At 36.9% G+C, this 25,481-nt stretch overlaps 5 protein-coding genes and 1 non-coding gene across 7 annotated transcripts; 4 read left to right on the top strand and 2 right to left on the bottom strand.

The window, feature by feature from the left end:
- Nucleotides 1–38: 38 nt before the first annotated feature.
- LOC147545481 (Lipase/lipooxygenase, PLAT/LH2 family protein) lies at nucleotides 39–4,073 on the bottom strand. The gene is made up of 4 exons (XM_086673150.1): nucleotides 3,690–4,073; nucleotides 3,212–3,397; nucleotides 1,860–2,222; nucleotides 39–948 (listed from the first exon to the last, which is right to left on the bottom strand). The coding sequence occupies exons 2-4, from the start codon at nucleotides 3,393–3,395 to the stop codon at nucleotides 239–241; spliced, it is 1,257 nt and encodes a 418-aa protein (XP_086529276.1). The 5' UTR covers nucleotides 3,396–3,397; nucleotides 3,690–4,073; the 3' UTR covers nucleotides 39–238.
- Nucleotides 4,074–7,701: 3,628 nt separating this feature from the next.
- Nucleotides 7,702–9,655, top strand: PUT4 (Amino acid permease family protein). Its single transcript, XM_086637434.1, has one exon. The coding sequence runs from the start codon at nucleotides 7,812–7,814 to the stop codon at nucleotides 9,339–9,341; it is 1,530 nt and encodes a 509-aa protein (XP_086493560.1). The 5' UTR covers nucleotides 7,702–7,811; the 3' UTR covers nucleotides 9,342–9,655.
- Nucleotides 9,656–10,592: 937 nt separating this feature from the next.
- On the bottom strand, nucleotides 10,593–10,663 carry TRNAG-GCC (transfer RNA glycine (anticodon GCC)). The gene has a single exon. It is a non-coding gene; the product is annotated as a tRNA-Gly (tRNA).
- Nucleotides 10,622–13,254, top strand: LOC147545478 (transcription elongation factor SPT4 homolog 2-like). The gene is made up of 6 exons (XM_086673149.1): nucleotides 10,622–10,810; nucleotides 11,611–11,749; nucleotides 11,896–11,987; nucleotides 12,073–12,128; nucleotides 12,381–12,442; nucleotides 12,969–13,254. The coding sequence occupies exons 2-6, from the start codon at nucleotides 11,663–11,665 to the stop codon at nucleotides 13,017–13,019; spliced, it is 348 nt and encodes a 115-aa protein (XP_086529275.1). The 5' UTR covers nucleotides 10,622–10,810; nucleotides 11,611–11,662; the 3' UTR covers nucleotides 13,020–13,254.
- Nucleotides 13,255–13,757: 503 nt separating this feature from the next.
- Nucleotides 13,758–17,696, top strand: LOC147545477 (Pentatricopeptide repeat (PPR) superfamily protein). Of its 2 annotated transcripts, none has more exons than XM_086673148.1 (2): nucleotides 13,758–14,038; nucleotides 14,354–17,696. In XM_086673148.1, the coding sequence occupies exon 2, from the start codon at nucleotides 14,462–14,464 to the stop codon at nucleotides 16,829–16,831; it is 2,370 nt and encodes a 789-aa protein (XP_086529274.1). In that variant the 5' UTR covers nucleotides 13,758–14,038; nucleotides 14,354–14,461; the 3' UTR covers nucleotides 16,832–17,696. The 2 variants fall into 2 exon arrangements, with proteins under 2 accessions (XP_086529274.1, XP_086529273.1); XM_086673147.1 differs by having other exon boundaries at nucleotides 13,783–14,042.
- Nucleotides 17,697–18,719: 1,023 nt separating this feature from the next.
- On the top strand, nucleotides 18,720–24,905 carry LOC147545476 (uncharacterized). Its single transcript, XM_086673146.1, has 6 exons — nucleotides 18,720–18,966; nucleotides 20,873–21,043; nucleotides 21,742–21,963; nucleotides 22,870–22,959; nucleotides 23,667–23,786; nucleotides 24,446–24,905. The coding sequence occupies exons 1-6, from the start codon at nucleotides 18,775–18,777 to the stop codon at nucleotides 24,497–24,499; spliced, it is 849 nt and encodes a 282-aa protein (XP_086529272.1). The 5' UTR covers nucleotides 18,720–18,774; the 3' UTR covers nucleotides 24,500–24,905.
- Nucleotides 24,906–25,481: the final 576 nt, after the last annotated feature.

Here is a 25,481-nt window from a genome sequence, read left to right as displayed (position 1 = left end):
CTTCACATTAAACAGAAGAAATTTGATAAGAACCCTTATTTTGAGTAATTCAATATTATGGGATTACGAAAAGAAAACAATTATCTATTTCAGAGTACGAAGCAAAAAGAGAGTATAAATCTATATATCTATATGACTATATCTATATTATATACATACATCTGGTGCCTTTTCTTTTTGTAACCTTACTGTTAAAGGAAAACATGGAAGTAACGTAAAGATGATCGATTGCCTAGCCCTATTTCAACTTCGTCGTCATGGGTTTGATTGCTGCCAAAACCACAGCTACCTTACAAACAAGAAACCCCGTCATACCGATGATAATCTCTTTTGGTGTTAAGACTACTGAAGCAGTTTCCGAGCTGTACTTCACTGTCGCAAGAGCAAACCCAAACACCAATCCCAAGCTCAGTATCGGCCCCTTCAATCCTCCCAAGAGTTCTTCAAACTTCTTGTTCCCATCCTTCTCGGAAGAATTTGATGTCGGAGCTGGTAATCCGTCGACTGATCTTTGTAACAATAATAGATATAGAAGTCCTCCGATACCCCCAATTAAGAAGGCGAGAGTTGCTTTATCTCCTATAGTGACATTTGTGATCGATGAACCTGCAAAGATAAGTATGGTGTCGTAGATTAGCAAAGATAACTTTAAATCTGCATACTCTTTCATGCTCTCTTCATTGGATATTTCACGGGTTAAGCCGGAGGTTGAAAGAGAGAGGGACGTCTCTAATGAAGACGAACTATCTCCAGATAATTCAGTAACGAGACATGGTCTGAGTTCCACCATCGACATGTCAGTAGCATCTCCCAGGAGAATATCTTCAGCTTCAAAATAATACTTTAAGCAACTGCTAGGGGTAAATTTTTCCTCCTCTTGGCTGTGGATAGACTCGGGTTGAGATCCGCTTATAGTTATCAAGCTCATATCGCCAAGTCTCCAACGACCTGACCTTAAGAATATAAGAGAGAAAAATGTTAGTATATGTAGGAGTACATGCAGGAAAGCATGTTTGATGCATTTACAAGTCTTTATTCAGAGATCGTTAGAGATATAAAAGTTAACCAAATGATAAAGCAGAACCACACACGAAGACAACAGAGGAGTCTTGATTAGATAAGCACATATAAGCTCATAGATATGAAAGACTGAAGTGATATAGCACATTCAAAGAGCATATGATGTGAAGATTTTTATTTAAAACGTGTTTAGGGTGTGATCCATGCCTTGACATACTCATTAACAGAGACTCATGTGACTGCTGAGATTTGTCAAGGACTCGAACATATCCAAAGCAATATTTAAAACAGTAAACGTGATAGCGGGTGATGGAATTGAGAGCCTTTAAGCACCCGCCAATAGAATGGTAGACTTCGTTCATGAAGCTAAACACAGGGACCCAAAACGCAAAGGCGCACCCAATTTCCGGGAATCCCCCCAAGCAATAGATGTAACAATCTTTATCTAGTTTTTTCATGTAAACTGGTTTCATAGGAAACAAATTGCAAATGAAAGATGATGTAAACCCACCTTGTTGTAGCAGAGTCATCCCCGCTTCTATCATATGAAATGACATGCTCATATTTAGAAAACAAAACTAGGCAGCACTATTTTCGAAAGAAAGAAAATGGAATAGGTGAGTTGACATTTACTACCAAGGTTTTCAAATATAAATGCAGCCCACTTGCTTATTTGTTTGCATAAATACATGCATATATGAATAGATGGAATCAGAAACACTTACATTGGTGGCAATAGGCACTTGTGGCATTTTCATTCTCGAAGGAATTATCTACAGAAGTTTAAGGTGTATTCTGCAGCCATGAAACTCAAATGTTCTTTTTAATGGAAGACATACCTGAGTCAGGACCAATCCAAACTGCTTCAATGTCTCCCATTTTCGGTCCCTCGAATATAAACTCATCAGTTGAACCTCTTTGGAAGCAGCTTGAGTTTTGAGAAGCTTCTTCATCTTTCAAACTTGCTGCAACTCTCTGTAACATTGAGCCACCATTTTTGTCTATCAAGCAAAGCAATATTCCAGCGTTCATATCGCTCAAACATGAACCAAAGACACCACTAGTAGTTAATTTGACAATGTATGCTGATCGAGATTCATCCGCTCCGAAGGTACTTAACATCTCAAGTGGTGAAAATTTAGTGATACTACTGGCTCCGGTGGATGGTAGAAGACGTGAAGGTTTTGCATAACCCTGAAAATCTGATTGAGAGTCTATTCATTTAAGAGTGAAGATATGTAGTAAGCAAACTACCAACATAATTTACCAACAAAAACAAGAAAGAGCTTGCATAGCTTCGGCTTCATTTTGATTAATTTAAACCACAACCCTATGAGGCAACTACGGAGGTGAAACACTTCTTCACTGAGACCTTCTCCAAATTGGATACAGTGGACATGCGTAGTGGTCTAATCCTGCCCCGTATTTACTTGTGGAAAATGACAAAAGGGCCATGCATGGATGCTATCGGCCACCTTTACGGGTTGCCAGGGACTCACCAACATGCACTCTGTGTGAACAGCAGTGATCATGGTATGTAAGTTGGCAAACTCTAGCTTCTCTACATATAACAGTGTAGAATTGGCAAGAGCAATCAATCTAAAATATCTCATGCTGTTGGCATCCAAAAGATTAATAGCATCCCACTCACAAATATCACATTATTCACTCTAAAACATTATACGCTTAACAAGAACATATCGGGAAGCTACATCAACCAGCGCACTCTCAGCACTCCCCGAGAACCATTCGTGCTTTTCAGTTCTATAGTCTCGTTGTGGCCACCACCACTGTCACATTTTCAAGGTCTATAACCGCTAAGCTTTCAAATTAACACAACACATTCTGGTCCTCAATCTGTTCAAGACATCACTTATATCATGTAAATCATGTCTCGGACATATATTTCCTGTAGCCACTACCCCGTATAAACTACTATAACAATTTACTATACTTGTTATACAGAACAATCATATCAAGAGCGTAATCAAAGTACCAAACTATTGTACTTAATGATGGTTTTTTGTTTCATAGAGCGAACACTCACAGCTCACAATTCTATCTTAGTTAAAGCTACCTAGCTTCCTCTGAAGTACTAATGTATCTTGAAAGAATTCAGTGTAAACCTAATACTTTACAAATTCACCAATCTCTGATTCCTCAAAAGTTCTGCTTTTAGTTTTATATTTACCTTGGAAATCAGATTCTTTTGAAAAGCATATGGGGTGAGATCGCATAATCCGATAGCTGGTGGTGCTCGTTCGAATCGATTTTAATGGATATATTAGGGATGAAGTTGTTGCTAAATTCCCCCATCTCTCACAGAAGCTAATACAAGCAGAAGGTACTAAATTTATGACAGAAAATCCTCCCATACCTGAAACAAAAAAGAGAAGGGTATTAACCATAACTTACTTGATCAAATCAAAACATAAAAAAAAAAAACCCCAATTTAAGGACTAATTGGAACATAGCAAAACTATGTCTTTCATTGATGAAATTTCATAACCCAAAAATCAATTAACCAGACTAATGAGACTGGCCCAATTTCATCCTCTATATGACAAACAAGATATAATCCAGGTAAAGAATTAAACAAAATCACTTAGAAACTGAACAAATCCTGCTGAGCTAGTTATTACAAACACATGATGAGGAAGAAGACTCACTTGGCCTTTGAAGAAACAGACTTTATTGGCAACAGAAATAGATAATCACTCTCTGATGAAGTAACAGAAATGTTATCAGAGAAACCCTAGAGTGAGTACCAGATATTTGTAAGAACTGATGATAATTTTGTCTTTCTTTCTTCTTCTTTTTTTCTTTCTTTTTTCCTGTTTTTTTTTGTTAAAATTTTTTTTTTTCCTGTTGAAAGAATATTTTGTCTATCTACCCTCAAATAGATTTTTTCATACATAGGCCCCTACGCCACGGAAACGGTACACCTCGACTCGTATTGGCCTATGCCAAGACGATATCGTGCATCGTCTCCGAAAACTCAAAGGTTACAGATTTAACATGGAGGTAAAAATCCATAATGGTTCGATTTTGTCATGTTAAAGTACAAATAATGATCTTTTGAGCCGTTTGTGTGACTCTAATGTGTTAGGACACTTTTATAGTAGTAATTATGAACATATTTATTTCTATGATGTATGGAAGTCAATGTAGATGTAATTGTCAATTGTACCCGTCTAAACCAATTTGTTTAAAAAAATCACTGAATTTATTTTGGAAAACTAATTGAAGTCCTTGAAACTAAAACCAAATTAAAAAAAAAAAATTTAGAATGTAATTTGGCTACAGTTTTTCTTTCTCTCACTCTCTTCGTTTGTTGATGAATAGAGGAAAATCTCTATCCCAGGTGGTCCTTTCTTCTGCAGAAAGATTTCTATTTTTTTTTTGCAGAAGGATTTCTCCCCACTCAACAAACAGAGATGATTTGGAAAGAGATTGTGCTGATGGTGTAGTAGATTTTTCTATCATGAGTTTCACATATATCTGACTTTCAACTCAATATAAGGTATACTAAATGAGAATGCAAAATCTTTATCGCATATTATCATAATATAAAACATTCGTTCAGATTAAAGTGTCAACAATAACAAACTTATACAACATAATTGTGGTAATAAACAATTTGGTGGGAAAAAAATTTAACTACACATCTTGACTTGTCCTCAATGCACTGGACAACTAGACATGTCCTCAAGAAGATCAAACAATCCACTTCATCTTTTGACTTGTTAAAATTTTTGTATGTACATATAGGAGCTTAAAGAGGGGCGGAACCAGGATTTTTAGGTAGCCTGGGCAAGCCTAAATATATGTATTAAAGAAAAAAAAATTTAAAAGTTATTTTAGGGTCAATTGTAGAAGATGGTAAAGTTTGGAGGTCTTTTTTGTAACTTATTCATATTGCAAGGGCAAAACGAGAATTAGTCTCAAGAAGTCTTAAAAACGCCCCCAAAAAACTGTAAGGACACCTCTTCCCTATACAAACTTTGACTTAATGGTGGCGCCTTTCTTAAGTATTGTGAGCGCCTTTAACCTTTACCAAAGAGGAGCCAAAAAACAAAAGTTCTTGTAGATCATGTGAGTCGAACACACGACCTCAGGGGCGCAAGTTTGAGTCTTAGAGCATCTCCAATGCAAAACTTAAAAAAAACTCTAATTGGCTTATGTGTTGAGTCTCAATTGAGATTCTCTTTCCTATGTGGCTAACTTGAGTGTCTCTAATTCAAGTCCTTCTCCAATGCAACACTCTAAAAAACTCTAATAGATACACATGTCATACATATATTTAATAGGAAAAAGTGGTTGAGAAAGAAAGGCTTTCTATTGGTCCAGAAATTAAATTTGATGACTGGGACACTTAAGACTCTCAAAAGAAATCTCAAAAATAGAGTTTCTAGTTGGGACATCTTAAAACTTAATGCTTCCACATCATCTTAAGATCTCAATTGAGTTTTGCATTGGAGAGGTTTTTTCTCAAAAAAAACTCTAAAGTCCTAGGTGGCACTTAAGATTTTAAGATTGAGTCTTGCATTGGAGATGCTCTTACCCACTGAGATACTTACCCAACTCTGTCTATCTCTTTAAAAGAAAACTATAAATACCAGCCTGGGCCACTGCCTAGGCTGGTCTTCACATAGATCCGCCCCTGAGCTTAAATGTAAAAGCTAACTCTCTAGCTATTAGTTCTAGGAAGGGTGGATCTAATGTATCTTCTTGTATCACCTCTTATTGTCCCTCTCTTCCCTGCAACAATGTAACTTCTTTTCATATGAATTTGTAGATACTATGGTTGTTATAAAAAAAACTAGCACAAAAAGAAATTGATCACACGTAGAAATTTGAAGCTAAAAGTGAAATTGTATATCCCTAAAAGAGAAATGAACCCTAAAAGGGGGAAGCAAAATAATGCAAGTCTTGGGTAGGATTTGTACATTACATCATGTGCACCAAGGGAGGAGAAAACCCAGTCTATATATTTCTATAAGACTGCCTCCTAAAAATTTGGCCTCTACTTATAATTCCACACATAACATGTGTTTTCATCAAATTTCACCCACCTACCATAATTTATTAATTAGGAAATAAATGGACCTCCACGAACAAATTACTCCCTCCGTTCTAAATTGAATAATTTAATTTCTTTTTTTTTTTTCATTTTAATGTCTCACTTTTAAAAATAAAGAAAAGAACTTTTTTGTTTTTATTTTTATTTTTTTCAATAATATCCATTACTACTATAAATTTAATGACGATTTTATTTAAAAGTAAGTTAAATTTTGGGTTATTTCCCTAATGGCCCCCTACTTTGTGACCAGCTTCCCGCCTGGCCCCCTACTTTACGAAAAATACCCATATGGCCCCCTTCCGTTATAACACCGTTATTCTCTCTCTTCCATTTCTTTTCTCTCTCCTCCAACATGTTTTCTCTCTCTGCCACCTCGTTAAAACCAGCCAACTCATCATCTTCTCCGGGAAGGTCGCCGGCCGACCAATTTTCCTGCCGGCGACCTTCAAACCTAAAAAAAAAAAAAAAAAAAATTATTTTTTTATTTCATCTCTCCTCTCTCTCTCTCAAAAAAAACAATTTTTTTTTTTTTTTTGACTTCCTCTCTCTCTCTCTCTAAACTCCGGCGAAGGGGTTACCCTTCGCCGGAGTTCGGGAGACCTTAAAGGTCTGCTCGGGCAGACCTTCCAGATCTGCTCGAGCAGATCTCAAAGGTCTGCTCGAGCAGACCTTGAAGGTCTGTTCCGGCAGACCTTCCAGATCTGCCGGAACAGACCTTCATGGTCTGCTCGGGCAGACCTTTAAGGTCTCCCGAACTCCGGCGAAGGGTAACCCCCTTCGCCGGAGTTTAGAGAGAGAGAGAGAGAGAGGAAGTCAAAAAAAAAAAAAAAAAAATTTTTTTTTTGAGAGAGAGAGAGAGGAGAGATGAAATAAATTTTTTTTTTTTTTTTTTTTTTTTAGGTTTGAAGGTCGCCGGCCGGAAAATTGGTCGGCCGGCGACCTTCCCGGAGAAGATGATGAGTTGGCTGGTTTTAACGAGGTGGCAGAGAGAGAAAACATGTTGGAGGAGAGAGAAAAGAAATGGAAGAGAGAGAGTAACGGTGTTATAACGGAAGGGGGCCATATGGGTATTTTTCGTAAAGTAGGGGGCCAGGCGGGAAGCTGGTCACAAAGTAGGGGGCCATTAGGGAAATAACCCTTAAATTTTTTTCATTGTACTGTAAGAATGTTAATGAAGGTATATTTAGAAAAAAATTATTATTTTTGAAAATCAAATCTAATTAATGATATTTCCTTAAACAATTGGGGTTTGAAAATAGATTATTTATTTTGGGACGGTAGAGTACAAGGTAAAAGGTAAATATTTCCCCATTAAAGAGTCACGTAATGGAAACATCAATGAATCATGGCTCAACATCAATTTCTTGAACTAGAAGACAAAATTATTGAATAACTCACCAAAATTAGAGAGAAGAGATATCTTCGGGATACCTCAGACCACAATATATAAATTGACAGGATTCATACAGAGTCAATAGTCGAGCAAGAGTATCACTATCCTTTGGATAATGATTTGAATCTTATCAATCTAACTTTGTTTTTTTTTTTTTTCAGCTTTCATCAAAAAAAAAAAAAAACTTTGTTTTTTTGGCTAGTTTTCAACAAAAAAGAAAAAAGAAGACATTGTTTTTTTTTGCTCTCCCCCATACCTAAATTCTCTTCATATAGCAATAGCAAAGTTGTTTATTCACATAATAACCACCATTCAATGACTGATTCCAAAGTTATAAAAGCTTCCCCAGCAGAAGAAATCCAAGAACAGAGTCCACCAACCATGACCACCACCAATTCCAATTTTCATCCTTCTCTACAGAAAAGTCCTTACAGATTACTTGAAGATCCATTAGATCCACAAGATTCAAATACCCAAAACCCTAACAATCCAAATACCCACAAAAAAAAATCATCTAAAAAACTTACCCTAATCCCTCTAATCTTTCTAATCTATTTTGAAGTTTCAGGAGGGCCTTTTGGTGAAGAACCTGCTGTTAAAGCAGCAGGACCCCTCTTTGCTCTTCTAGGGTTTTTAATCTTCCCTTTCATTTGGAGTATCCCTGAAGCTTTAATCACAGCTGAACTTGCTACTGCTTACCCCGGTAATGGTGGTTATGTGATTTGGGCTGATCAAGCTTTTGGTCCTTTTTGGGGATCTTTAATGGGTTCTTGGAAATTTCTTAGTGGAGTTATCAATAATGCTGCTTACCCAGTTCTTTGTGCTGATTATTTGAAACTTGTTCTTCCAATTTTTGCTTCTGGTTTGCCTCGTTACTTAGCAATTTCTCTCTCTACTTTGATTTTATCTTTCCTTAATTATACTGGATTAACAATTGTTGGTTATACTGCTGTTGCTCTTGGTACAATTTCTCTTGCTCCTTTCATTTTAATGGCTTTTATTTCAATACCCAAAATTCGCCCAAATCGTTGGATCAATTTAGGTCAAAAGGGTATAAAAAAGGATTGGAATTTATACTTCAATACCCTTTTTTGGAATTTGAATTTCTGGGATAATGCTAGTACTTTAGCTGGAGAAGTTGATAAACCTCAAAAAACATTTCCAAAAGCTCTGTTTTCAGCTGGGATTCTTGCTTGTTTTGGGTATTTAATTCCTCTTTTATCAACTACTGGATCTTTAAATTTAGATCAAAATAAATGGGAAACTGGGTTTTTAGCAGATGCAGCAGGAATCATAGCTGGTAATTGGTTGAAATTTTGGGTAGAACTTGGTTCAGTTTTATCAGCAATTGGTTTATTTGAAGCTCAATTAAGTAGTAGTTCATTTCAACTTGAAGGAATGGCAAATTTAGGGTTTTTGCCTGGTTTCTTTGCATTAAGATCAAAATGGTTTAACACACCATGGGTTGGGATCTTACTTTGTAGTTTAATAACTTTGGGTGTTTCATTTATGGATTTCACAGATATAATTTCATCAGCAAATTTCTTATACAGTTTGGGAATGTTATTAGAATTTTCTTCATTTATTTGGTTGAGAAGAAAATACCCATCTTTGAAAAGACCTTATAAAGTACCAGTGGGGATTCCAGGATTGATTATCATGTGTTTGATCCCAACTGGGTTTTTGATCTTTGTGATGGTAATTGCCAAAAAGATTGTTTATTTGGTAAGTGGAATTCTCACATTGTTTGGTGTTTTTATTTACTTTTTCATGGAGTTTTGCAAATCAAGAAACTTGTTCTTCAAGTTTAGTATTCAAAAGGAAGAAGAATATGAAGGGAATTAAGAGAATTGAAGGTTATAAGCTGTACTTTAATGGAGTTCTTCTGAAAATGTAAAATTCAGAGGGAAGAACTATAAGGGTAGTTTCTGTCTTCTTCAATGGTGTGGGAAAATGAGATCAATTTCACATGTGAAGGAAGGAAAATAATATAATATAATATTCTAAAAGAGGGTAAAAAGAAGATCTGATTTTGTTTTTATATTTAAGTGTATTGAGATGTCAAGAATTCTGTATTAAAAAATGTGAAAAATGATCAAGATTGGGTTGGGTTGGGATTTGGGAAGATGAATAAGATGAGAAATTTGTATTTGGCGCAACTTGCAGAATTAATATGTCAATTTTCTAGTAGTATTTATTGTGGTTTGAATGATCATATACTTTTTTTTTTTTTTTTTTTATGAAGATAATGATCATATACTTTACATTTAAAATAGTCTAAATGTCCCGGGCCTTTTGCTAAAAGGTGGCCAGCCATTCGTTTAAAGATTTAAATTTGAGGTTTTAATTGTTATTATATTTTCATTTGAGATATGAAGAATATCTTGTCTCGCCATGATTGAAAAAGACTTTGGCAAACTCAGACTCATGTTGTAAATCTCGACTCTTACATGGATGTGGTCCTCCCATTGATTTTCCCCTATTGAATTTGGCATTTCTCGCACTATAAACTTGTTCAAGAGCCTTTATACTTCAAAAGTGACCACAACTTTTTACTCGAAGCCTCAACTAATGTGGAACTACACAACATTACTCTTTCCATAGAGGCCTCAATTAAAGTGGAAGAACTAACAATATTTTTCAAAAGTTCAGATTTGAGATATGAAGAATATCTTGTATCGCCATGACTGAAAGACTTCGATAAACTTAGACTCTGATACCATAAACAGATGTTGTAAACCTCGACTCTTATATTAATGTGGTCCTTGCCATTGATTTCCCTTACTGGTTGACATTTCTCGCACTATTAACTTGTTCAAGAGGCTTTATATATTTAAAAGGTGGCCACAACTTTTTTCAATCGAGGTTTCAACTAATGTGGAACTACACAATATTACTCTTTCGATCGAGGCCACAACTAATGGAATTAGACAATATTTTTCAAATGTGTAAGTTTCCACGAGAATCAAGTCGTAACAAAGTTTCTATTTATTTAGCTCTCCCCACACCAAAAGAAAAGAAAATTTGCACCAAATCTACCACTAACAAAGTAACAAGAAAAACAACTCTCAACAGAAAAAAAAAAAAAAAAATTCTTGCACCAGCCGGGAATCGAACCCGGGTCTGTACCGTGGCAGGGTACTATTCTACCACTAGACCACTGGTGCTTCTTATTATATGAAATTGCATTTGGCTTTTATCTATCGTTGACTCTAAGCTCTGGCCCTAAAAATTACCGTCTCTCTTCATCTTCTTTTCGTTCACCCGACTGAAACACTCTCGTCCACCTCTCGCGACTGAAACCTTCTTTTCAGGTAGTCCCTCTCTCTCATCTCTTTCTCCCATACCTAAGTTCACCATCGTTCTCGCTTAGGGTTTCAATAAATTAGGGTTTACTTCGGTATTTGTTGACTAGTATAGGGTTTAGTTCGCCATTAACTTATTGTTGCGTAAGATCTGAAGACAATGTTCAGTCACTAACACATTTGATGGTTGTTTACCTGACCTTAGTTGTTAGAAGTATAATATCTGATCAGATCACAGTTTGATGTTACAAATTAGTACTTGTTTTTCTTCTTCTAATTTACTCTTTACTTAGGGTTTAGCCTGAATGAAATTTTAATATATGGGTATTCTGTTTAGAGAAATTGGAGAGAGTTGTTGACATTGGGTAGAGAGATATTCAAACCCTTGATATAGGGTTTATGCCTTAGGGTTTACTCTTTGTTTCTTGCTTTTATGGTTTTCATGACATGTAATTTCTATGTTGCATCCCGATTCGTGGTTACTGTTCATTTGGTTAGTTACTTAGTTGCAAAAACCCGTATTTTAAAATTCGGTAGATGCTTACGCCTTGAGGCGCGCCCTCAATGTGATTTGGTCTCCTTACGTCTTGAGGTGATTCGGTATGTTATGTCCTTGAGGCGATTCGGTATGTTTTCACCACGAGGTGTACACATCTATAGGTAAAAAATGCATCTTAAGGCGGTGCTTCGCTTTCCATAACAAACCGTCTTCGGGCGGAAAAATGTGTTTCTTCATTTTATATTGGCAAGAACATGCTCACCCTGATTTGCTGCCAAAGAGGTGAAACATGTTTTTTATTTGATTGCAGAAGAGAAAGAGTCAAGAATTTTGGGTTCTTTATTGAAGGAAAAAGAGCCAAAATGAGCAATGCTGCACAGATACCGACAAGTTTTGGGCACGAGCTTAGGGCTTGTCTTCGTTGCAGACTCGTGAAAACCTATGATCAGGTCATCGGATCTCTCTCTCTTAATCTCTTTAGAGTTCCAACCATTATCAATGATTCTGTATTGAAACCTAAAATCTAGGTTAGGATTATTAACTTGGGGTTCACTATTCCCTTCAAACGTTTGATTTTATGTGTTTCTGATCACAGTTTAGGGAATCAGGCTGTGAAAACTGCCCATTCTTTAACATGGAGAAAGATCATGAACTTATAGCCGAGTGTACAACATCAAATTTTACCGGGTACGTTCGTGTATTTGCTAACACCTAATTATGTTGGACGCTTTTGCGGTTTTATGGCAAGGCATTGCATTTTTCCAAATTGCAGAATAATTTCAGTCATGGATCCAAGTAAAAGTTGGGCTGCTAGGTGGTTGAGAATAGGTTAGTATACTATTGTGACATAGAAGTGTATTAATTTATTTATTTTGCAGTATGTTTGCACCTTGAACTTGAGAGTTTATCTTAGGGTTGTACTTTCCCGAACGACAAACTCAAGGATCTTTTTTTTCCAACTTGGGATTTTGAGTTTGATGGTTATTGAACTTATTTCGTTACGTTAAAAATATAAATTTTGAAACTTATCATAAGTTTGTGATAGAGGTGATAAGTTGGGAAATTGGAATTTTCTTTCAGGGAGATTCGTCCCTGGTTGCTATACGCTTGCTGTCTCTGGGGCACTTTCTGAAGAATTACAGGTCAGAGTTTTCTTTTTGGCTGCCATATAAAATAAGAAACGGATTTAATTCAAATATTCATTTGGGATGAGTTATCCACAATTAATTGCTAAATTTGCTATATATGAACTAAAGAACCTAATTACTTCCCACAATTTAATTATTTAAGCAGAAACTTCTAAAAGAACCATTAATTACTAACAAGGATCACCCTTATACGTACTTAAATGAGCGTCAGATGAAATACATATGTGTATATCTAAGAATATATATGATCTCCATTTCTACTTGTTCGACAAAAATGATCTCCACTTCTCAAGCTTTCCCTTTGTTAGCCACCCTGAGTTCATGTGGCTGTTGAATTTTCTTGTACTATCTTCTGCACTTTCTAATACATCATAAGCTATTCATATGTCTTGCTTTTCTATGGTTTATCATATTTATGATTATTCAAGTTGGCCCCATGTTTATGCATGCTTTAGCTCTAATACATCCCTCCTTTTCTCTGGACCTGTTTCTTAACATCTTCTTTACTTTGTGTATACAGAGTGTTTGCGAGGAAAATCGGGTTCAATACGTTCCGCCCAAACGATCTTGATTTGTAAAAAAGGAGAAAATAGCTATCTTCTACATATGAAGTGAAGTTTATACAGTTCAGTACTAGCTTAAATTGTGAACCACCTATGTGTATGATTTAGTGTTGCAAGGAGTAGTCCAGTTTCCAAGTTTTGCATATTTTGAAGGGAAAGGCAATGCAATTCAAATCATTAGAACTATTTTCTAGTAATCAGACATTCCTTTGAATTAGATATCATACTAATTTTCTTTGTTGATTTTGACATGTTTGACCTTTATGCTTCGAAATGAAGGGCAACCTAGTAGGCCTTCAGTTTCAACCTTTCTTTTTTATGTACGAATTGGTTCGGATATTCACTTGGTTTGTGAATAAGCCTCCAAAGACCATGCTGATTTTTCAGCAATCAAATGTTTCAGTTGTTTCTTAACACCAAAACTCAGGAATTAGAGGTTAGGAGTTTGGTGATTCTTAGAGATGATCCCTTAAATTATATTTTCTACTATTCATAATATTAATATTTACAAGCTTGAATATGTTTTCTTTTCCACGAAATCAGCATAAGACAAAATTTTACGTCTTAACAACTGCTGCCGTGATAAGACTAGTGAACTCAAAAAGTTTGCAATAACAAGAATAGGAGATTAAGAGAGATAATTAATTGGAGAGAAGAAATAAGACATAGGGTAAATTGGATATGAAATATTAAAATTTTTAACCGAATGGTTAGTTTGGGGGTTAAACTGTGTAATGGTCAACTTCTGGGTGTTAAAAAAATGAGCTGGTTGAGTATTTGTGCGAAATGAAAATTAACAGTAGACAAAAATCTACCGGTTCAGTTGATTGATCAAACGGCCAGCTAGAAACCCAGCTAAACCCCTCTTTCTCTTCTCCCCTTCTTCCCGCATCACAGGACAAAACCACCACCACCACCACCACCACCACCACCACCACCACCACCACCAGTTCAGCGACACCATCGCCACCACCACTTTCACAGACACCAGTACGCCACCAGCCCACCACCACTACTGGATTGCAGGGCAGGTAATCTCTCTCTCTTACTAGATATAGGGTATTGGTCGAATATAGAACAAGTATCATTTGATTGTATGCTTTCTAATTTTTGTTATTTTATATTAGAAAATGAAATACTTGATAACCCCGGGGATTAATACAAATCCGATTTTAATATATGATTGTTCAGAACTGAAATCCACCAACTAGGTCATAGGGAATTTTGAAATTTTGCTGAAATTGATTATTTTGGTAGAGGTGATATTCTGAAATAGCTGATTTTGTTATGTATAATTCACCCACTAGAGAACAAGTAATTATAATTTTTTTTTTGGATGCAGTCATGTTAGTTCATCATCGATTCAAGACAAACTTTTAATTCTGATAAATTCGATCCATGGTATTCTCTCACTGGTAATTGGATATTTTTCGTAACAAAAGGATAAGAAATGCTGGCCATTAAGAAGGTCAGACATCAGTTTACTCCGATTTTATCATCCTCTTTATTCTCCTTACCTTATTCTAGTCGGTCCATTATCAGAGGTTCAAGTTTTAGTTTATTGGATGATGTGAATCTTAAATTCATGAGTCCGAGCGTCCAGTCGAGTTTCTACAGCTTAGAAACACAAACTTGTTGGACAAAGTTTGGTTATACTCCCTTATTTTCGCCCTCATTTTCGACTATGGTTGAATCGGTATTGGTTCAGGCACGAGACCCATCTCGAATAAGTTTAGAAATGGAAAATGCAATTGAAGAACAAAGATTTGATGATGTCTGGAGGTTATATAACCAGTACATGCAGATGGAAGGGTTTCCGAGAAAATCTGTTTTAATCAAACTTCTCACCAGTTTCGCCTATAGTGGCAAGCTTCAGTTACTCGAGAAGGCTAATAGTGTTGTTGTTTCGGTTTTTGAGGAGGGTAGGCATGATCTAGTTGATAAGCAAACTTTAGTTTATCTCTCTCTAACTCTTGCACGAAATGAGTTACCCGTTCCTGCATCTAGTATTCTTCGGAAATTGGTCGTCTTGGAGGAATATCCTCCTATAACAGCATTGTCCGCTGTTATTGCCCACATGTCACGTACTGCCCCAGGGGCATATCTTGCTGCCGAGTTTATTCTGGAAATCGGTTATTTGTTCCAAAATAACAGGGTAGACCCACGGAAAAAGAGTAACAAACCTTTGCTTGATATGAAGCCTAATACTACTGTGTTCAATATTGCATTAGCGGGTTGTTTATTATTTAGGACTACTAGGAAAGCTGAGGAGCTTCTTGAGATGATGCCTCGGGTAGGAGTAAAAGCCGATGCAATCTTATTAATCATAATGGCTCATATATATGAAAGAAACGGACGAAGAGACGAACTTAAGAAGCTTAAGAGACATATAGATGATTCATGTAGTTTACGGGAGTTACAGTTTCAACAGTTCTATAATTGTTTAATCACGTGCCACTTAAACTTTGGGGATTTGGATTCTGCTTCTCATATTGTCTTAGAAATGCTAAGGAAGGCCAAAGAAGCACGCAATTCTCTTGCTGCGGCAACAGTCGTACTTGACAATGTTGGGTCTGGTAAGTTTCTCTCTCATGATCAAAATTCTGAACGAACTTCTACGCATAGAAAGTCGGACGATGTGAAGAGTACTGCATCAATTGGATTTGGAACACAATCTTTTGATGAGTTCTCTAAGGATCGTTATTTTTCAAAGCTCGAGGCTGAGGCAAAAGAGATTCTTGATTTGTTGTTGGTTAAGTTGAAAACACGAATTGATCTGGTTAGTTCTGAACGTGGGGTTCTCCAACCAACGGAAAGAACATATGCCAAATTGGTTAAAGCCTTTTTAGAAGCTAACAAAGTCAAGGAATTGGCTGAGTTTCTGATCAAGGCAGATAGAGAAGATTCCCCGGTTTCGGCTGAGAAATCTGCTGTGGTTCATGTAATTAATGCATGCATTTCGCTTGGTTGGTTAGACCACGCACATGATTTAATTGATGAGATGAGGTTTGCTGGAGTAAGAATCAATTCTTCTGTCTATTCCTCTCTCCTAGAAGCATATTGTCGAGCAAATCGGACGGGAGAAATCACATCTCTTCTGAGAGATGCTCGTAAAGCGGGAATCCAACTCAATTCGAGCTGTTACGAGGCACTTATTCAGTCGCGGGTACTTCAGGAGGATAATCAGGGAGCTCTACATCTATTTAAAGAAATGAAAGAGGCGAAGATTTCGAAATCAAATCATCAAGAATTTGAGATGCTTGTGAATAGATGTGCAGAAAGTGGAGAAGCGGGATTAATGGCAAAGCTTTTGGAAGAGATCAAGGAAGGGCAAAGGGCAGATTGTGGGGTTCATGATTGGAACAATGTGATCCATTTCTTCTGCAAGAAGAGGTTGATGCAAGATGCAGATAAAGCTCTGAAGAAGATGAGAGCTTTGGGTCATGTCCCAAATGCTCAGACTTTTCACTCTTTAGTAACGGGATATGCTGCTATTGGAGGGAAATACACTGAGGTGACAGAACTATGGGGTGAAATGAAAGCACTTGCTTCTTCGAATAGCTTAATGAAGTTTGATCAGGAGCTATTAGATGCTTTACTATATACATTTGTGAGAGGTGGGTTTTTCTTGCGAGCGAATGAAGTTGTAGAGATGATGGAGTCTGGCAAAATGTTTATTGATAAGTACAAGTATAGGAGCCTCTTTTTGAAATACCATAGAACTTTATATAAGAAGAAGGCAGCCAAGTTTCAGACAGAAGCCCAAGTCAAGAGGAGAGAAGCCGGGTTGGCTTTCAAGAGATGGATTGGCATAGTTTGATGTTTGCTATGATTCAGATATTTGTCTTTCAATCTCAAGAACAGGGATAACAGTTTGAGGCTCTCTGTTTAGTTAGCAGAGGCAGTTAGAAGAAACAATAATAGTTTCTTGGCCCACTCAAATACCCGTCACGTTTGGTATCAGTAGGAAGTTGGGGATTGCTCCCAAGTCCCAAACGGCTATGAACTAGGTCGGTTACACAAAGATGTAGGTGTAGCCACCTGTTGATCATAGCTGGTAACAATGATTTACTGGGTACTACTCTGAATTGGTTTGGATTTGATAACAGTGAAGTTCATTCTTCTTCAAGACTTTATTTCATTTGTGCTATAGGTGATCTAAATCTACAACAAGACTGCTATAGGCCGAGTGAAGATTTCAAGTTTGTTCTTGCTTTTACTTGTCTGAAAATTAAGATTGATACAGTTTGCTTCAAGCTGGTTTCCTGAAGAGTTCCCATGGGTAAGCTTGAAATGTTACTTTTTCTGCTATCTTCACCAAGAAGTTGTGTCTCAGCTCTCAAAGAGGTCTCGAGTATTGCTGATGAGGTTAACAGCTAGAGAATTGAAACAAATAGGTCATCAATGGCAAAGTTCTTGCAAAAATTGATGATTGCAGCTAACTTCAAATGAAATCACAGTGTAAGGATTCCAGGAACTCTATATTGTTTCCTGCTTCCTTAGTGGCTCGACAATTTATCATCATCTTCAGAAAAAGAGGAAAATAAGAAGAGAGGAAGAATATCAAATCTCCAATGCATGTTGCTTGTTTACAGTAATATATTGGTTCTTAGATTATCTTTTGCATATCCTACTTGTATTGACATATGCAGAGTAATGTTTATATGAAGTACTATATTTTTCTACTTCTCCTTTTCGCGGAACATTGATTGATGGATCAACTCATGGATTCTTTGGAAAACAGAAAAACATGTCTTAGTGATAGTTATGTCACATTTTCTCAAAATGATAGAATACTCCCTTATTTTTATCGTATTTCCTACGTGGATGATAGAATGAGAGATAGAATGAGAGAAGGAAATGACCAAATAAATCGTTAGTCCTATTGTTCACGTAAAAATGTGTTAAGCTAGGCCATAAAATAGGTTTTTGCTCTATGATAAATCCCCCCCCCCCCCCCCCCCCCCCCCCCCCCCCCCCCCCCCCCCCCCCCCCCTCCATCTCTTCTTTCTGTCCCGTAAGAATAGGCGAAGAATGAGAGAGACTAGAAATGACAGAAGGGGTAAGAATAGGCGAAGAATGAGAGAGACTAGAAATGACAGAAGGGGTAGGTTCGGGAAGCGAAAATGTGGGTCAACAACCATGAGGAGACAATTAATTAGCTAATAGGTATGATTAAACAATATCTTGATCAAAAGATGAAGCTCAAACTCATGAATTGACAAATACTCGAGACATTTGATAATCAACAATAAAATGTAAAATGTGTACCTCCTTGGAAATTCATGAACTTCGAGAACATGAGAGAGTGAGATACTAAAGTGGGAGAAAGAAAATAATTTTTTTTGAAATAATATGATTACAAGAGTATAATTAGGCAATCATACAACATACATTATCTAGATGTGATATATAATAAGGATGAAATATGTTCATAGCTGCTACAGAACCGTCCATTAGACACTAATACACTGTAAAAGCCACACAAACTACTCTACCCGTCATTATTTATACCTTTAGTAACACAATACCAACAAATTATGAAAATTGGAAATGTGACCTATATCCAACGTAGGTGGTGGACAAAACAAAACAATTAAAAACACAAAACACAGTTAAAAATGAGATTAAATTAGGAATTAGATAACTTAGTAAGCACAAAGAGCCATTTGTCATAAACTAGAGGACTAAACATGAATTAACCCAGAATATGTTGGCGCACAAAGAACACAGAGGCGCGCGGGTACACAAGCAAAGCAACCGATGGAGCAGAGTGGCGGCAACAGCAGCACTCTTTTTCTCCAACTGCACAAGCTCTCATCATCATCATCCGCCAAATCCGAAGAAACCCTAGCTCACGTTCTTGAAACCCTATGGAGAACAAGAAAAACAGGTTTAAAACCCTTCGAGAAATCTTCTATACAATCTCTTCTTTCTCTCGAAGAACTTGATCCTGTAAGTAGAAATTGAATTTTCTTGATTTTGTTTTGTTATCATCCTCTCTTTGAATTTATATGTTTTGTTCAGGAAATGATATTGAACTCTGAATGTTAATTAGGGGGGAAAGTAGTAGACCAGTTAAGTTTAACTGTGACTTCTGTTGTTTCTAAAGTTGCTTAGTAGTAATGAATTAGTACTTAAAATGTTAGTTTATCTATTTTGGTCTAAGAATTTATATAGCTTTTTGATGGATGGATAGTGGTGTAAGAGTAATTGGGGATAGGACTCCTAAGTAGACATACACTAAACTTTAGTAGCAATTGATATTTGAAATGGCAGATGAGAGTACTGAGGAAAATGTGTCAAATGAACAAGTGAAACAACTATACAAGGTGATACCAATATTAGCAGATATTATACCCCCCCTTGTGTACGGCACACCCGATTCCCCGTACCCTTTTAGATGCGTTCTAGTACCCCAAATATGGAGTACTTGTATCTTCCACCCACATAGGAGAAGGGCTATCTAGCAACCAAGCATATAACGTCTAGGTCCTCTCCACTCATTGCCAATTGGCTTTGAGTTGGACGACCACAAACTTAACATGGTATCAGAGCTGGCCCACACGTGATTGGTTTAAAAGCCACACGTGCTCCACGTCACCCGGAAAAAAAACACGTGTTAGGCTAACCACACCACACGTGAGGGGGCGTATGAGAATAGTCCCACATAGGAGAAGGGTTATCTAGCAACCAAGCATATAACGTCTAGGTCCTCTCCACTCATTGCCAATTGGCTTTGAGTTGGATGACCACAAACTCAACATTAACCTTTGTAAAAATCTATAAGGTCGACTAACGTTTTTAAATACCAAGAGAATGTCAGAGAGTAGGTGTATCTAGTATAGACACATCACAGTGACTATATATTGTTTAGCAAAATAGTTTGAAAGACTGAAACATACTGCAATGAAAGAGAGAGTGCCGAATATGTGTACCGCTAGTTTACCCCATACTCACATGGTAGTGTACTGCGTACTGGTATCACGTAGTGGAGCGATCTGCATTATGCAGCCCGACTCGACCGAGTCAGCCGAGTGACTCGGGACTCGGCAGTACCCCGAGCCGAGTTCCACCGAGTTCCCGAGTCTAGGGTTAGCCAGAGTGACTCGGGCTGACTCGGTAGAGATTATCTTTCTTTTATTATTGAAGTCGGATTTGTACGACTATGGATGTTTTTTTATATGATATTCCTAGTTATTATCTAATTAGAAAGAATATTTAAGAAGATAAAAGTCTATTAATTATTTATGAAACTTGTTTAACATCTTTTAGAATACCAAAAGATTGTATAGAAAGTTAGAAACTAGAAATAAAAGTCTATTAATAGAGTTAGGAACCTAGAGTCTATTTTTAAGTTTGAACTTGATTAGATTACGTATTATCATGTTACTGTTTTATACATATACTACTAGCAACTTCATAATGACTTAGAGTGACTCGGCTGACTCGGCCGAGTCCGAGTCTGAGTCGTACTGCTTAGGATCTGCGTATCAGGTAATTTTGGGTAGTACACGCTTAAAGTGACGACCTTGCATTGAGGAAATCACCAAATGTTTTGTATCATTTGCCTTTTTAATCACTTCATAGGAATTTTTCATTTAGTTGTAGTTAAAGATGTTTGTGGTTTGCCAAATATTAGTAAATAATAGAAACTTGTCCACTCACCAAATCAAGTTCTTGCTCAGTCAGTTGGCTAATCGGGTATGGTAGATTGTGTTTTCCTACCCAGAAAAAGGGTTGAGTCCTGCGCTAAATACTTATCATAGAACTGTATTAAATATGGTCCTAGTGCACCACCTTTCCTAATCCAGAAAGGCTGGTTTGTGTAAGGTATAACATCTTTGATCGTCTCCCGCAGGTTTTGGCATGCCTTCGTTCACTGATAAAAAAATGTGTACGTGAGGACTTAGCTGGGGATGATATACTGAAGCTATTTCCTCCAGGTTTGCCGCTTGATTTACAAAGCACTCTCGTATTGCTACTTCAGAGATTTCAAAACCACTGGAAGGAAGAAGCATCCAAGGACCAGGTAATATTATGATTATTATTCTGGTGTGTAGAGATAGTTTTACTTATTGTACTTGCAGTAAACTCACTTTTTGCACAAAAGCTAGTTTACTTTAGCCTCTTTCTGAACCTGAATACTCCGCCGCTCAAACGTGAACCAACAAAATATTAGCAGGAAATTTGTTTTGTCACCAATCACTATCTTTGCAGGATAGAGTGCGGGAAGTCAATATTTTGAAATCCAAGTGAAGTTTGTTGGGTTCCAATGTTTTAGTGCAATAAAGAAGTCCGTTACTCAGATACAAGTGCAAAATATGTTTCCTTCTCTTCCTTGCTAATTTTCTCGTTTGATTTAAAAATATTCCACGTTCTTACATAGACTGAACATTGCAAAATTGAGACCTTAGTTTATGTTCATGGGTACGCTATCTTTGCAGTTGTGTTTTGGTTTCATCAATAAACGGGATGAAACTCTCATAGTTTTTATTTGATTTGTGCAGCCATTATTCAATCTGTTACTGTTCTAATTGTGAACATCTATAAATATGTTCAGTTTAACTGTCTTGTTGTCTTTGTGAACTTACCAGAACAGTTTTTTAGAATTGTAAACTATTTGGGTTTTGGAGTCCTCATCAGGCTATAGTCTTACTTGGTTTTCATAATTTTCCTACTTCAGTTTTCATTTCACTATTTTGATGATCATCCTCTTTATCTTTCCAGCCACAATGCCAGAGGATGATGGTCCCGTGTAATACACCCCCTGCTCTACCACCTCTTTCAGCGACAAGAGTAATGTCACCATTGTGGTCTCGTCAGGATGATACTACTGCTTGTTATAGTCGCAATGATGCTGGCAGCTGTACACCCGTGATTTCTGATATGAATGTGTCAGACGTGGCTCCTCTACCTGTTCATCAAGCTGCTAGTTCTACTGATAATATGGTCTCTCCCTTTTATTAGTTCACTTCACATTTTATGTTTTTCCTTCTTTCTTCTTAAATTAGTTTTATTTGATATTAATTAACAGATTGCAGCATGACATTCATATTCTACCTTCTGTCTCTCGAGAATCAGAGAGACTATTAGCTGTTCTTGAACCAGTGAATTGGTAGGCTTACATTGTAGATGTCCTAGGTCCAATATCTTCATGCTTTGAATACTCACAACGATTTCGTTTGGGTTTTCAACGAGTTCGGTTGGTTTTCTAGGAGGCCTTTCAGATAATGGTGGTTCATAAAGTATATTTTAGGAGGATTGAACTTTGAAGATCCAAAAGTTTTCGGCTTACCTGCAACTGCTGAGAAACTATAAAATAAAATCCTAAGCTGTGATCTACTCTGTGAGATCAAGATTGCTACTTAAGGGAAACTATGTCGTTCTTGGAGTTATCTTCGGTGCCACGGAATATATATAAACTTTGCGGCTCATGTGGCAGCTAAATGTGTCCTCTGATGTTGTTTACATGGAACATAGACATAGAGCTTTCCATGGGCTAAATACTGGCTCGATGATGGTAGTTCAGTAACACTAAGCCAGAACGTGAAGTTTCAACCTCTGCTGTCAAACTCGAAATGCAACCATAGTCGGACGACTAGGGACTAGTGGCTAAGACTGAGTAGCTGGGTGTACTCAGTTTTGCTCAGCCATATATTTGTGATATAACAGAAAATTTACATGTATCAATATTTCGTCTGAACAATTACAAGAAAGTTATTTGAGAAATGACATCTCAAGTCTATTACTATGAATTGGGTTATTTTCACATCAGTGGATATGCATTTATGTACATTTATGGAGGAGGATTAACCTGAAATAGAGTAATCTTGTCTGCGACTACCAATAATGTAGGGAATTCTACCGCGGCTCAAGTCAATGACATGGACTATGGATAAAAGAAACTCATCACCAGCAAATAGAGTAGCTATTATCAGTCTGAAGGTATGCAAGTTCCATCATTAATTCTCTTTCTTGGACACCCGAAAGTGTCATGAGGTTTCTGTATTGCGTTCTTGTAGGCGTATACAATTTACCGTTGTGCCGAAAGTCATTTCCGACAAACATCTTGTTCCAGATTTGTTTTCCTTGGCAAACTTCAGGCCAGAACATCAGACTACTACTAATCTTACTAATGTAATCAAGTTTTATTTTGGCCCTCCTTATGTATTACCGATTTCAGATGCAAGCTTGCTCCTAGTCCTGATTTTTTTCCTTGACATCCGATCTCAAGATTCGCAACCTTGAATCTGCTCCAAACTGTGGCAATTCTTTTGAAAAAAAACTGTGGCAATTTTTGTTGCAGAAAATCTATAGAAGACAAAATAAGGTGAAGAATAGATGTCAAAAGATGGAATATGACTTCCTGCATTTAGCCCAACTAAGACACAGGACAAAAGTCTAAAGCTTCAGAAGCTATTTCCTTTCTGAACAAGAGAGAGAAACCTGCAAGCTTCAGAAGTGCTATTAAAACTTTGAATCCTTCAGCCCTTAATATACACTGCCTCGCCTCCACCCCATATTTTGTTGCTAATTTTCTCACATAGAGAAGCAATATTTGTTAGAAAGCCCGCCAGGAAAAGATGCAATGGAGAAGACTTCCACATTAACTGTTCCACTATTTCCATTAGTACTTCATTGATTTTCTGCAGCTACAAGATTATACAAAATCCTCATCAGGAGAAAGAGAGGTGAAGTTTCAACTTACCAGAGATTCACTGGAAGCCATGTTGAGATCGATGACATACATTGGTGAACAGCTTGAAAACATTGTAAGCATTTTCGATTCTATCTTGTTTTCAGTCTCTGGGATGGGCCTAAGATGGAAACTCATAAGGAGTCACTATAAAGGTTTGCACTTTGAGATAAAGATGAAAATTTTAAGTAGAAATTTAGAAAGCAAATGAAATAAACTTTAAATTACTTGAACAAAGTTCAAAAGGAAAAGAAAACTAGTGAACTTGTTGTCTCAGGACTCTGTTTAAGCATGAATTAACTTGAAAATACTCCTTAAGACTCCAAGCGGGATAGAGTTATTAGAGTTGTTGGTCAAGCACGAAGAAGTAAAGATTCAACCATTATTATCTGTTGCCTTTCTATTTGTGACAATTGAGGACGCAATTTAGTGAGTATTTTGGTAGATCCTAAGGAGAGGCTTTCTATTCTTTTGCCGAAAAGGGGAATCTTAGTCATATAGAAACTAGAGGGCATGTGTTAGATGCAAGACTAGCTCAAACGCTTATTACTTAAATACCAAGGAATCCTATTAAAGACTGTAGTCATAATAATCTCTATAAGTTTATTAGGCAAATAATTACTTTCGTATTCTCCTAAAGGAAACAATTTTGTGGGAAAATGAGCCACCGATGACCCAAAATAAGTCTTTTCTTTGTAGTTTGACTGACTTGCTGGACTATGCTTTCTTCTTCAGGGAGCTGGTAACCCTCCTTCGTCTGAACCGTTGCAAAAGAAGCAAAGGCAATAGGGAAGCAACAAACCATTGACTTCTCAGTGTCAACATCAACTCTCTGCGCTTGTTTAATCAAACCATGAAATGCAAACTACTTATAATCCATCATCTTGTAAGCAATCTGAGGAACTAAAGAGGTTACAAAGAGTAGACGAGCTCGTGTAAGACATGTCATTTCACCACCATTCAAACATTTTAAAGTACCAAGTGAAAAGCAGATTTTGCAGGAGTATTTCTGTTGTCTAGATGATTTGATTGTCTGTGGAATCATTTTGTTTCAAATATGCATTTTCTGTATGTCCAATGGAAGTACAAGAGATTGAATGTGACAGAGCAGAATGTTTGTACCTTCAGTCCATCAAGTTAATCATGTTATGTGCATATTGAGATTCAAATGAAATATTACCATGAACTTGCCTTCTATCATTCATTTTTAAGCCCAAACTGAAATTTAAATGCTTTCCAGACCTAGGGATGTAGAATTTGTACTTGAGAGACCAGGTTTGAATCTTACAGTATCCAATATGTTGGAACTTCGAAACTCAGAATTTGTGAATCGCACTTTGGTTGAGTTGTAACATGTATGTATTTCAACGGGAGAGACTAGGTTCGAATGTTACAGTATCCAAAAATTAGAGCTCGGAAACATGGGGTCGTAGTTAAAGGGTATAAAGTGCACTATGGGTCGTACTCGTAGTTGAGACGATTGGGCACCTCTTCTCTCTTCTTTCTTCTTCTCTCTGAATGTTTCTCCTTTCATCATTTTGTTGCTGCTTTTTTTTTTTTCTCTCCCTTCGTGGTGGATTGCTTTTAGTCTCTTTCTCCATATTTCTTTGTTCGAAAATATGTGGATCCTCTTTGCTTTAGTCTCTTTCTCCATATCTCTTTGTTCAAAAATATTAGCCATTAAGCCTAACAAAACTGTCAAGCTCAGAAAATAAATAGCCAATAAGCGTAATGAAATTGTCAATGAGAGTTTCAGAGGGGGGCCAAAATG

This window comes from Eschscholzia californica, unplaced genomic scaffold (genome assembly GCF_041429995.1).
Source record: "Eschscholzia californica isolate CP2 unplaced genomic scaffold, dmEscCali1.0.p SCAF_4, whole genome shotgun sequence".
NCBI classification, from domain to species: domain Eukaryota; kingdom Viridiplantae; phylum Streptophyta; class Magnoliopsida; order Ranunculales; family Papaveraceae; genus Eschscholzia; species Eschscholzia californica.
The sequence above is the reverse complement of the archived record's forward strand: the minus strand, read 5'-3'. Positions and strand labels throughout refer to the sequence as shown.

Bases quoted from the DNA above. Each gene is read 5' to 3' on its own strand.
- LOC147545481 (XM_086673150.1), bottom strand. From the start codon at position 3,395: ATGGGAGGATTTTCTGTCATAAATTTAGTACCTTCTGCTTGTATTAGC. The intron at 2,223-3,211 runs GTAAATATAAAA...ACTCTCAATCAG, and splicing joins AAAAGAATCTGATTTCCAAG to ATTTTCAGGGTTATGCAAAA. The intron at 949-1,859 runs GTATGTCTTCCA...TCTTAAGGTCAG, and splicing joins TTGGATTGGTCCTGACTCAG to GTCGTTGGAGACTTGGCGAT.
- PUT4 (XM_086637434.1), top strand. From the start codon at position 7,812: ATGACTGATTCCAAAGTTATAAAAGCTTCCCCAGCAGAAGAAATCCAA.
- LOC147545478 (XM_086673149.1), top strand. From the start codon at position 11,663: ATGAGCAATGCTGCACAGATACCGACAAGTTTTGGGCACGAGCTTAGG. The intron at 11,750-11,895 runs GTCATCGGATCT...TTCTGATCACAG, and splicing joins TCGTGAAAACCTATGATCAG to TTTAGGGAATCAGGCTGTGA. The intron at 12,443-12,968 runs GTCAGAGTTTTC...TTGTGTATACAG, and splicing joins CACTTTCTGAAGAATTACAG to AGTGTTTGCGAGGAAAATCG.
- LOC147545477 (XM_086673148.1), top strand. From the start codon at position 14,462: ATGCTGGCCATTAAGAAGGTCAGACATCAGTTTACTCCGATTTTATCA.
- LOC147545476 (XM_086673146.1), top strand. From the start codon at position 18,775: ATGGAGCAGAGTGGCGGCAACAGCAGCACTCTTTTTCTCCAACTGCAC. The intron at 21,044-21,741 runs GTAATATTATGA...TTATCTTTCCAG, and splicing joins AAGAAGCATCCAAGGACCAG to CCACAATGCCAGAGGATGAT. The intron at 21,964-22,869 runs GTCTCTCCCTTT...CCAATAATGTAG, and splicing joins CTAGTTCTACTGATAATATG to GGAATTCTACCGCGGCTCAA.